The sequence below is a fragment of the Mus musculus genome, chromosome 12 (genome assembly GCF_000001635.26).
Source record: "Mus musculus strain C57BL/6J chromosome 12, GRCm38.p6 C57BL/6J".
Classification (NCBI taxonomy): Eukaryota; Metazoa; Chordata; class Mammalia; order Rodentia; family Muridae; genus Mus; species Mus musculus.
The window spans coordinates 16,665,695-16,678,409 of record NC_000078.6 but is presented as its reverse complement, the minus strand read 5'-3'; the positions used below and the strand labels follow the sequence as shown (position 1 = coordinate 16,678,409).

The following is a 12,715-nucleotide window of genomic DNA, read 5'->3' as shown; positions in this document are numbered from 1 at the left end:
AGGGCTGGTGTGCATGCCAGTCACTTGGCAGCAGGCAGCCAAACTGTGGGCAGCAAGGAGAAGCTCTGTGTGTGTTAGGTAGTTTGAAAGCATATTTACTGCACACACACACACAGAGACAGACAGACACACACAGAGACAGACAGACAGACAGGCAGGCAGGCAGGCAGACAGACAGACACATACACATGCAAACACACACAGAACATATTTAGGCCCTGGCCAGCATTCAAAAGAAAAGAGTAGAAGAAGAAGAACTAGTTCTGCCTTTCTGAGGCAGGGCTCTAAAGGCAGGCAGACCGAGTGGATCCTCATGTTAGCTCATAGGGACTGAATCAGAGAGCCACAATTCTGGGAGGGAAAAGAATATTAAAGTGAACCTGCCCTGATAGGGGTGGTCCCATCACCAGATCACCCCCTGCCCCAATTAACTCTTAAGGGAGGACACAGGGGCATGTCTCCACTTAGAGGCAGGTCTCATTATTTACTGTACCATGTGCTTTAACACCAGTAGCCCTGATGATGAGTGTCTGGGAGCATGGGAGCTGTGCCCAATCTGACCTGCTCCTCCTCTGTTTCCGAGCAGGTTTACATGTGACGATGTAGACTTCAACCTCCGTGTGCACAGTGCTGGCCTCCTGCTCTGCCGGTTCAATCGCTTCAGTGTCATGAAGAAGCAGATTGCAGTGGGTGGGCACAGGTCTTTCCACATCACATCCAAGGTGAGTGTGGCAGCACTGATGGACAGATGCTCAGGTCAAACCCACGTTGCCCTGGTGTCAAAGCCAAGAGTAGGAGCCTGGGGATCGAGGGTGATGTCTCATCATTTAAGGGAGTCAGAGCATGGGGTACTTGGTACCAAGCCTTGGGAACTACTCTCCACTCTCTAACATTACATAGCATCCAGTGAGAAGCCGGAAGTACAAGACCATAAGCAAACCTTTCCTGTGCACTCCTGCCCTCCCACCAGGCAGGGATAGCACACTAGACTTTTCTCCATACTACTGGATAGCACTGGCCTAAAGAACTGTTAGCTTCACATACCTGGCTAGCTAGCTCAGTGGCCACATTTGTCTGCCCAGGAGCCAGGGTCTAGTGAGAGAGATGTGTGTGACTACAGTTGTCCTAGCTGAGCAGACCCAGACGTTGAAGAAAAACCAAAGCAGGTACCCCACAGAAAGCCAGGCCAACCCCTGCCTGAGGGTCCCTCTGGTTTTCATTTATAATGTCTTGTCTATCTTGAGTCTTGTCCTGATGTGTGACGTCAAGGTGTCCTTTCCCAGCACCTGTCCTTCCTAGTCTTCACCAACTCCTTGCAGAGTGACCTAGCCTGAGCTGGAGCACATCTGGGCCCAGATAAGAGTACCACACAGCCACCCCCACTGGTGGGGGTCAGAGCTTTCTCAGAGAACAAAAGCTCAGCTCAGAGCAGCAGGACTTTCACGTGTGAGGCCTGTTCTACCCAAGAACTTGAGAACCAATGAGTTAAGCCATTACCATTTGATTGTTTTAAAAGTCGAGTGTGTTCCACTTGTTTAACTTTAGGGACCACTGAGATCTTTCTACCAAAGACCCTGATGTGCCTTTCAGATTCTTAATTTATTTCCTCATTGTTGTTTTTAAGCTCTCAGGTTTAATTTGAGTGTGTGTGTGTGTGTGTGTGTGTGTGTGTGTGTGTGTGTGTGTGTGTGTGTGCTCACATGAGCTACAGTATATATGCAAAGGTCAGAAGACAACTCTCCTTCCACCATATGGGTCTTGGGGATTTAACTCAGGTCACCAAGCTTGGCAGTAAGTTCCAGCACTGGCTGAACCAGCCCTAGGTGGTGGCAGTTGTTGTTTTTGTTATTATTTATTATTATTATTTTACATCATTATACTTCCTAGAACATAATCTTAATTGTATGTTGGTTAAATATAGGGAAGCTACTGATATATTTTAAATTTTTTTTCATGTCATTGAAATCTCTTATTTTCATTTATTTTGTTAGACGTAATCTAGACACCTGGTAGTCCCTTCTCTCTCAGGTATGCAGCTGAGGAAGAAGTCAGCCATACCCAGTTAAGCTCCACTATTAGAAGCACCATGGGGCTGAAGAGATGTCACAGGGAAACCTAATGTGACAGCTGGGTGATGAGGAATCTATGGGTGCCCTGGAAAAAGAAGCATAGGACATGGAGAAGAGTGTTAGAAAATAGAAGTTTCTGTGACTGGCCAGACATAGGAAACGTTTAGATTTTGCTGTAAGAGTGACAAGAAGCCAAAGTCCCAAGAATGATGTGGCATGGCCAGGCTTAGCCCAAACAACAGCCCCATTTGCCTGACACAGTTCACTATGGGAGCTAGCTTTTGTGTCCTGTGGGAGAAAGGCTAATGGAACAGCTTAAGGTAGAAGGATTTCTTTTGGCTTCTAGCCTTGGGGATTTTGGTAGTGGGGTTGCTGTAGTGGAGATAGCAGGGTGGGGGGTTCAGTCTGTGGTGATGGGAGTGTGTGATGGAGCTGTGTACATGGTGGTGGGCCACGATGTAGAGAGCAGGGGAACTAGAAGCTGGGCTATAGCCTGTAAAGGCCAGCCCTTAGGATCTACTTCTACCAGCTAGGTATCCGAACAGTACCACCAGGCAGGGAACAAGTCCTCAAAACAACTGGAGAAGGTATTACTGAGTGAAACTATAGCAGAACCATCAGTGATTTCCATCAGAGGTCTTGGCTTCAGATTCGTTTATTGAGCAGTCTCTGGCCACAGTAAGGAAACTGTTCTGGTGGTAGCATAGAGGCTTGTGGGTAGATGGCCGGACAGTAAGGTGGAAGGGTTGTGGGGGAGGATGCAGAAAGGATTTGGGGGTCAGGGAGAATCTGGATTCCTCTGAAGAAGCAGTGATCCACAACCTTCCTAATGCTGCAACTCTTAAATCTAGTTCCCCAGGTTGTGGTGACTCCCCATCCCCAGCCATAAGATTATTATCATTGCTACTTTAAAACTGTAGTTTTGCTTCTGTTATGAATTTTAATGTAACTGGTTTTGGAGATAGAGGTTTTGCCAAAGGGGTCAGGAGCGACCCACAGGTTGAGAACCAATGCTTTAAATGCTTCTGTGGCCGAGGCCCTGAGGAAGAGTTCCCAAGGCCCACACGTCCTTTCGTTTGCTCCGTGGAGTGATCAGGGCGTACAAATCAGTGTGATCTCATTAGTTAGTTTTCCAGGCTCATTTTGGTGAAGTGTGTGTGTGTGTGTGTGTGTGTGTGTGTGTGTGTGTGTGTGTGTGTGTGTGTATGTGCGCGCGCGCGAGTGCTCACACACGTGTCAGCATGCAAGTGAAGCTAGCTGTTGGAGGTTGATGTTGGGTGTCTTGGACTGCTGCTCTCTTGCTTATCCTTCAAGACGCCATGTAGCACTGAACTCAGAACCCCCTGTTTGGCTGGCCTGGCTGGCCGGTGGGCTCCAGGGATGCTCCCTGACTCTGTCACTCTCCCAACCCTGGGGCCACAGACATGTGTGACCTCACCTGGCTTTTACATGGGTCCCAGGGATCTGAGCTAAAGACACAGCAAGCGCTTTACCCGAGACACCTCTGAAGCCTGTCTCTCTTTCTGGCAGGTATCTGACAGCTCTGTGGCCATTGTGCCGTCCCAGTACATCTGTGCCCCCGACAGTAAGCATACGTTCCTGGCAGCTCCCGCCCAGCTCCTGCTGGAGAAATTCCTCCAATACCATAGCCATCGCTTCTTCCCGCTGTCTCTGAAGAATCACAGCCACCCCGTGTTGTCTGTAGACTGCTACCTGAACCTGGGACCTCAGGTAACTCAGCTTGGGATCCATAGAATAGGTGGCCTAAAGCCAGGATTTTTGAATCATAATTAGTGTCCCTCAGGGATCTACGGAGATCAGCCCGGGATTCCACGGGTAATGGAAATTTGCACACGCTCATGCCCCTTGCTTGCATAAGGTGCTGTTACATTGACATTACTCATGCAATCCTCCTGTACACTTGGAATCACCTCTAGATGACCTATATCCATCACAGCATATATGTTCTGTGCATAGTTGTACTACATTGTTTCATGAAACAAGGACACAGAAGCCTGTACATGCTCAATACAGATTCAGTTCTTCAAACACTTTTACCTGTGGTTGACTGAATCTGTGGCTATGGATGGAACCTGCGTGTCCTGACATTGACCTGTGCTCAAGCCTTTATCTCAGATGTTCACCCTGACTGACCTCTGCCAAAACTGAGGCAGAGGGTGCTGCGTTAGTCAAATAAACTTTAGGAATCAAACCCAATTCTGACGGCAAGGCATCCCTGATTCAAACCCATTTATGGATCTGATAAATTGGAACAAACCTCCCAGAACCTGTTTTTAAAGGATGTGTTCTGGAAACATAATGGCCATCTCTATCCCAAGCCCCTGCCCCGACCACCTTCAGCCTGACCAAGCACTAGGTACTTGCTAGATGTTAGTCCCACTGTGACCTAGTACTTCCTAGAAGGTAACACTTCTCCTGGACTCCTTCTCTTTCAGATTTCTGTTTGTTATGTGAGCTCCAGGCCCCACTCCTTAAACATCAGCTGCTCTGACATGGTGTTCAGCGGGCTCCTGCTGTACCTCTGTGACTCTTTTGTGGGGGCTAGCTTCTTGAAGAAGTTCCATTTTCTGAAAGGTACTATACCCTCCTAGCCTGGATCTGGATTTGATTGGCCACTGTCACCTGGTATCTCTGGTGACAGGACCTTAGGCCTGGTACTTCTTGTCCATGGGGTAAACCGAAGCTCAGAGAAGGAGAGCACCAGCCCCAACTCTCAAACTCTCAGAAAGCTGGGACCGAACCCCAAGTTCATTCTCTCATGACTGTCCAGTAGAGAGAAGACATTTTCTTTTGGAGGAATGACAGGCATTTCTCATTTCTCTGATTTTCTCCCCCTCCTGCCCCGCCCCATGTCCTTTATGTTGGTGCCTGGGGCCCCTCAGAGGCTTCTTCAAGGTGCAGAGCACCGTGTGACCTCCTTATCTTCTTCTCCAGTCTTTCTCTTTTTCTTATTGACATGGCTTGTAAGCAAGTGTTTGTCAAACTGACCTCAGGCCTGTTCCATTCCCTTGCTGGCGTTCCGTGTACCTTGCTCTCAGTCATTGAATTAGCAAGAGTAGGGGGTCAAGGCTTTGCTCTCGGGGAACAGCTTGTCTAGCTAGTGACCTCGGGGTTCTCTGAGTCTAGGTTAGCTAAGAATGCGCTTCCCCTCCCCCAAATGGTAAACTTACTTAAAATGTTGAGGTGGGGCATTTTGGACTTAAAAAACAAAAACAAAAACGAAACCTTTATTATTCAGAACTTTGTAAGTGTCAACAATGTGCTGTCTCAATGTGAAAAGATTGGCCACTCCTGCCAGGCCTAAGGATGATTGAAATGTAAGGAGGGAGGAGGAGACTGAGCAGAGCCTGGCAGATGGATCGACTGGGGCAGGCCAGGAACTATGCAGATGGAGAATTCCTATGGCTGGGGATGTGGCACAGGAGGGAGCTGCCCAAGGCCCACATGATTGGGAAACAGGGTTGAACTGAGATAGACAGTAGCATGAGAGCCCAGGGCTAGAGCTGAGTGAGGGTGCTTGATTTGGGATCAAGGCCCCATCTCCCCTCCCCTTCTTTCCGTCGGCTCCATTCTCCTGTTCTGCTCCCATCCTGTCTTCCCAGCAATCCTGCCTACCATCCATGTTACTGAGGTTATGAGTCGCCCTGAAAGGAGCAGAGGCCGCTGGGCACCTGGCACTCCCAGCCAGCTGTTTGGTTATGGTGAGTGGGGTCCCCACGTGGCTCTTGGGAGAACTCACCCCTTTCTCTCCTTGCCTCTGTCCTTGCCCTCTCAAGGAGCCACCTTGTGTGTGATCTGCCAAGACCGGAACTCACTTCGCCAGACGGTGGTCCGCCTGGAGCTAGAAGATGAGTGGCAGTTCCGGCTGCGGGATGAGTTCCAGACAGCCAATGCCAAGGAAGACAGGCCGCTCTTTTTCCTCACCGCACGGCACATCTGAGAGATGGACCCTGGCAGAGCTCCTGAGAGTGTGAGGTCATCAGAACCCACCTGCCACTGAGGCCAGTGAAGGTCTCAGACCAAGGGGTACAAGAACTCCAGCACACCCAGAGATGGTCATGCACAGCCTCTTGAGACGCATGTCACAATGTCCTATGACAGAGAATGACTTAGAGCCACAGGCATGAGTCCTTGATAGGCAGGACTGAAAAACCAAAGAGCACATGCACTGAGCTATCTTGAAGTCCGTTATATGCAGAATGAAGTTTTGCCAAGTCTGCTGGCATTCACACGCTTCCATGGACAAACTTGACTTGCTCTAGGGAACCTTGGGTTATCATGTCACGATGCCTGTGACCATGATTTCACGAAGTAGGTTTCCTCTGGCTCCCTACAGAGCAATATTCCAAAGGAACATTTTAACTGTAAAGGCTAGAGACAAGAAGACAAAAGAGTAGATCATTTTAATAAGAATTATTTAATCCCATACAAGTTTTCTTTGCAGGAGCTAGCCCAAAGGCATCAAATTTAATATGATAAAATGAATTGCTATACCTTAGAAACAATGTGACTCTATTAAAATAGTATGGGGTAAGTACCCTACCTCTTATAAAGGGCAAAATGGAAAAGAAGTTTTCTTACAAACCAAAGGGCTTTAGGGAGGACGTTAGGGTTATAGCTGTGGACTGAAGAGTTGCCTTCCAAAGGAAAGAGGACCAAATTGCTTACATGATAAAAAATAAGAAAAACCAAAGGAAAAAAAAAAAAAAGAAAGAAAAACCAAAGAGATCCAGGGGACAGTGAAGAGGGTTGGGGCAATGGCTCAGCTATGTAAGTGTGTGTGTGCAGTTCAATCCCGAGGACTGGAATTTGGATCCCACCACACACATAACAAGCCACATATTCTGTAAAAGCCTGAGAGATTCCAGCCCAGAGAGATTTGATGCTTTCTTCTGTCTTCTGTGTATGCTCAGACACACACACACACACACACACACACACACACACACACACACACAATCTTTAAAAAAAATCAACAAAACAGTTAAGAACCAGATTTATAATTTATTGAAGTTCCCCTTTTAGTGAGACCAACCCATGTTTTCCTATTCATCTTAGTTCATTTAGGGATAGTCTGGGTTTCCCAGAAAATGTGGAGCCAGAGAGAAACAGGCGGACGTGTGTTAGTTACCACGATGGTGTTTAAATCAACACCCTAGCACGCTACCTGTCGGCCTGTTGGTGTCTGGCCTATGTGAACCCTTGAATGATTCTTCTCGTTTGAAAGATGAGCAGATTAGAACGCAGAGAGTACAGATTGTGGGAAGAAGCAGAAACACAATTCAGAACACCGTCTTCTCCACCCACAGTCCAACTCCACCCCAGACTTCCGTGTGTCAGAGCTAAGGGGAACACCGAGATCGCTGAGAAGTTAATCAGGACACAGTGCACACTTAGACATGGCTCAGCACCGCGGGTGGTAGTAGTTCAAGGAGAAACCTGTCCAAGTTGATGCCAAAGATTTACTGCCAACCTTTTCCCCCCAAGGGAAAAAATATACGCAAGTATAAAGCATCTACATCAATGTTTATAAAGCAATCATTTGTGAACGCCGTGATGCTGTTTTGTAACACAAACTGATCTCCTTTAGTTCAGTTTGTCTCCTGTAAATAGCGGCTCCTATGCCATCCTCCCTGCTTTATTAGTTAATTTAAATGAACACTCTTATGTTCCAGTCTTATAAATAAAGCCTATAGTGCACTTCTTGTTTGTGTGGTGGGTACGGATTATATTGTTTTGAGGATACAAAGGTTGGCCAGTGATTTCCCAGGGCTGCCTGCTTAAAGTCTCATGGCATGGCAGTATAGTAGAGAGCAATAAGAGACCCAGTCTCAAGGTGGAAGGTGAGGGTTGGCTGTATTAGCCACTTTGCTTTAATACTGGAATCAAACAAAGCAAGTTAGAGCAGTGGTTCTCAACCTGTGGGTCATGACCCCTCAGCTATCCTGCATATCAAATATGTACATTTTAATTCATGACTGTAGCAAAATTGCAGTTATACAGTAGCGACAAAATTATTTTATGGTTGGGGGTCAGCACAGCATGAAGAACTGTTTTAAAGGGTTGCAGCAATAGGAAGGTTGAAAACCACTGAACAAGGAAAAAAGAGGGCATGTTTAGCCTCCACAGCCATTTGATGTAAGGGGTACAACAGTTGAACAATAAGGAAACAGGAAATAAAGAAATTAGCATAATAAAGACCCTGAAAAAGATTCAGGAAATGCCGTATTGTGAGAGGAGGGGGTGAGCTGTGTGGAGATGGAGATAGGGAACCACATCTCATGAAGCAGATAAGGTAGGTCCTGGAGGGGAGGAGGGATGGGGTGAGGGGTCAGGATGTAGAGTGAATAAATAAATAATTGTTTTTAATTGGAAAGAAGTGAGGTGATAATGTATCCAAAACATAAAGCTCAACTACAGGTCAGAGAAGGAAAAGTCAGTGCCTCCATGGGTCACCTGAGATGTTGTCGTCACCTGAGGTGATGACCACAATGCTTTACAGACACCAGACACTGCTACAAGCTAGCTAAAGGAGGAACTGTCAGAAGTCCAAAATGGATGCTAACACAAGGTGACACTCCTGGAGAAAACTGGTTTTCCCTCTCGCAGCATGGCTGAGCAGCTCCTAGAGCAGATGAATGCAAAAGTGAAATGAAAAGAGGGCGCGTGGCCACTCCTACAGCGTGGAGGAGATTCTTATTGTAGACAACAGGAGAAAGGCACAGGGAAGAGTTCAGGAGGAATATGGCCAGCGGACTAAACCAGACCAGGAGTGGAGAGGGGGAAGGGAGAGCAAGAGAGAAGCCACTGACCAAGATGTGGCCCAGACTAAGAGACCTAAGAGACCTAGTGTAAACAAAATGGCTGGATTATGTAGGGAAGAGAAGCCCAGCCCCTGGGCTAGAGAGTTCAGAGTAGGGGGTGGGGTAAGCCAGCAAAGACAGCCCTGTAACAGGGTCTGAGGGATGTGAGACGAACTTGGCAGCTGGGTCTGATTTGATATGTTAATAGGATTGAGACCTAACAGTAGAAAAAGTGCAAAATGCTAAGCTCTGCATACCATCTCCTCCCACTCCAAATACCATGAAGTAGGTTAGTACTCTGCCTGTGGGACTGGTAAATGAGGAGGCGGAGAGAAGCTAGACATGTGCTATTGATGGTATTCCCATCAGAGAGAGGAAACATCCAAAGTTAGGAATCTCTAACACGCAGGACTTGCCCCCTTACGTCTGTGATTAACATGGGTGATCTCTTGGGAGATGAGAAACTCTTAGTAAAAAGCTTGCTCTGGTTTCTAAGACTGCTCACTGCTCACCTTTTGACAGTGTTGAAACTTGGGTATTGACACAGAATGTGGCTGTGCATTTAGGAGGGAGGCTCAACAAATGAAAGGGGCCAGGACCATAAACAGCCATCTTGCTCCTCTTCATGGTGGTCTATGAGAAGAACCCATGACACCCTCTAAGCTACCCCACCCCACTGATCCCCTAATCAAGCTCCTGAGATTTCCAAGTTCACTTGTTGTTTGGACATAGTTTAATTGTTGGATCACGGGTTCTTTGGCTTCACAGATTCAATGTCGGTTGCACACTCCTGTCTCAAACTACTTCTTGTGGTGCTGAGAAACTTTGTGTATTACCTACTTTTGCTTGTTGCTATGGAAAATACCTGACAGAAGGCACTTAAGGAAGGAAGGAAGGGTTTCTTTCCACTCAGTTTGAGAGTACAGTCATGATGGGGAAGGCATGGCCGCAGTTGCTTGAGGCAGCTGGTCACATTGTTTGTTTTTGTCTTTGTTTGTTTATTTGTTTGTTTTTTGAGACAGGGTTTCTCTGTCCTGGAACTCACTTTGTAGACCAGGCCGGCCTCTGCCTCCTGAGTGCTGGGATTAAAGGCCTACGCCACCATGCCTGGCTTTGGCATGGTCACATTGTATCCAGTCAGGAAATGCAGAGATAAATGTAGGTCGGTGCTCTGCTCTATTTCTTTTCTTCATTCATTCACTATGGAACTCTAGCCCATGGAACTGTGTCATTTACATTTATCGTGGATAGTCTCACCTCAGCCAATCCAGTCTAAAATCTTGTCAGCAGATATGTCTAAAAGCTTGACAATATTAACCTCGGTGATTCTCAATCCTACTGCTTTGACAGTATTAACCATCACACTTAGCAATATGTCGTCCTCCCTATCCATTTTTATCATGGGCCCACCTGCTGTGGCTGTCTGGCTGTCTGAGACTCCCACCCAGGTGCTTTCTAACTCTAGCTCCTCAGCTGAGAAGCTGTGTGGGACCATGGAGACTGCCTCCTGCGGGAGCTGCCCACCTTCATGGTTGTTTCTGTGCAATCACCTTCCCAACCCTGGCGAAGGCCATAGCTCCCAGCACCCCCTTTCCTCATTCTCAATTGCTCCCAGCCTCCGATGATCTTCCTCTCTGCCACGCCCTTGTCCTGTGTCCTTTCTCCCAAATGGCTCAGCACTGGTTGCTGGTTTTAACCTTTTTAAGACACCTCCTCTCTTCCTCTGCATCCATGGTCCTAGGACAGGAATGGGCAAGTCCAGATTAGAGTACTTTTTTTTTTTAATTTCTTGAGTTTTCTGCCCAGACATTTGTTTTTGCCAGCATATGCCTGTCTATTTGGTCCTCCTTTGAGATAGATGACACCCATGTTTGAGGCCTGCCAATTTTATGTGCCAGGCAAATAAAATGTGTACATTTTCACATATTTAAGGAAACACACTTACTACTTACCATTTATATAACACTCTCTCCACCCTGTTCTAAGTGCAGATGTTAACTTCTCTCCCTGCATGGACTAAGCCACACAGGAGATGCTGTATAGCTCAGTTTTGTACCCCCTGCCAGGACTTGATCTATCCACACCTGCCTGGCTTTCTCTGGTGACTTCATCCCACTTTCCTTAGTGTTGGCCCATCTTCCAATCACCCATCAGGGTGCTTCCTCAGAACTCGGCCACTTCCTGTATTTCTACGTCTCTGGAAGCTTAGCCAGCAGTGTTTGAAGAATTCACATTGGCATAGAAGGGCTTCTCCTCTTAGACATGTCTAGACCTCTTGCTGTAGTTGTCACATTGTTATGTTCTTGGGATCTTAAAGTGCCCGACATCTAGACCACGGTTCACACATACCATGCTATGGCTGTCCCAGTCTTAAGGAATTGGTTGTCTTCATTGCTCCCCATAATTCTCGCTTGAGAATATATTTGTCACCTTTAAAGTCTGTCTTCAGAGGCTCCAGATCCTGGTCCCCTGGCAGAGACATGCCTGCTGGTCTTACAGTTAATGTGCATTCCCTCACCATTTCTGATCACAGTTAACCACCACCCAGGATTTCCTTACACCTTCCCAAGGGCGGCTCCATCTGGGTTGGTCTCCACCCCTGTTCCACATCCACATCGACCCTGAGCTACTCAGTTTTACTTGGAGTAAATCTGGTCAAGTCCCTTCGAGTGCTCAACTCAGATAAGAACAACTTTCTTGGTCTCTGTTCCCTTCTGGTCTTCTTTCTGTTGGGGACACAGAGGCTCACATGCCACTATAGGCCCTCTCTGGTGAGCCAGAATATGTAGAAATAATTGATTTATAGTGTTTGGTTTACAACTGAAGCACATGTTTCATGGATCCTATCAAAACTTTCCAATAAAGGCTGAGAATGTAGATCATTTGGTTAAGCACTTGCCCAGCCTGCACAAGCCCATATCTATCCCCCCAATAGACTTTCTCATTGAACCAGGCACACAAGCAGCACTGTGTTCTGTTGTACTTGGAAGCTGAAGAAAGTCATTCAGAATGAAGACCACTCATCTCCGGAGGCTGGAAAAAGTGAGCGTGTAGAAGATGGAGTAGAGAGCTGTGGACAGTGGGGCTCCAGCACACAGAGGAGATTTGTGATGTTCTCAAGCATGGGGGATGGCTGTGATCAACAGTCACATAAAAGGTCATTATAAAGATCTAGAATGGAGAAGCCTGAAGTCCGAAAACAACAAAAGTGGGGGGGGGGCTGCCAAATATGTCATGGGAACGCATTGAAATATCACAATGGAGGCTAGAGAGATACCTTAGTGGTTATGAGCACACGCTGCTCTTCTAGAGGACCTAGAAGAGCTCAGTGCCATGTGGCTGTTCATAACTGTTTATAACTCCAGTTCCAGGAGATCTGATGCCCTGTTCCAGCATTCCTGAGCACTACACTCACATACTGCGCGTTCTTAACAGTCAGCACTTCTGAGTTAAAATTGGGGTTCCGCACCTGCTCGGGGCTCAAGCTGCTGGGCGAGGCAGACACTGGAAGTTTGATTGTGCACCCCACAGTGGCTGCTCTGTTGGGCAGGCGAAGCCACAGGACTCTGCTCCAGAGGTGGGGAAGGCACAATCTGAGGTCCCGAGGACCAGCTGAACTCAGACTCTCAGGCACCACAGACGCCGCTGGGGGCTGCGGAAGAGCCAGTTCTGGGGTTCCTGGGCCACATGGAGGCCAGGGACATTAGGTTCTCAGTCTTGGATACCTCAAACACTGCTGGATGTTGCGGAAGAGCTGAGAACAGAATGGGGGCCTGCGGGGCGGGCTCTGCCCTGGGGGGCCAAAGGGAAAAGAGCAGGGAG

The 12,715-nt window shown here is 47.5% G+C and overlaps 1 protein-coding gene across 13 annotated transcripts in view; it reads left to right on the top strand.

The window, feature by feature from the left end:
* Greb1 (gene regulated by estrogen in breast cancer protein) overlaps positions 1 to 7,795 on the top strand; it is a 130,780-nt gene extending 122,985 nt beyond the window's left edge. For 12 of the 13 annotated variants that reach the window (XR_381189.4, XM_006515096.3, XM_006515098.3 and 9 more), the window contains 4 exons: positions 587 to 722; positions 3,600 to 3,800; positions 4,526 to 4,664; positions 5,867 to 7,795. Coding sequence is in view for 12 of the 13 variants with exons in the window: in XM_006515096.3 (XP_006515159.1) it covers positions 587 to 722; positions 3,600 to 3,800; positions 4,526 to 4,664; positions 5,867 to 6,030 (640 nt within the window). In the remaining variant the exon portion in view is untranslated. The remainder of the gene's footprint in view (positions 1 to 586; positions 723 to 3,599; positions 3,801 to 4,525; positions 4,665 to 5,866) is intronic. The other variant, XM_006515101.4, reaches the window with a different exon arrangement.
* Positions 7,796 to 12,715: the final 4,920 nt, after the last annotated feature.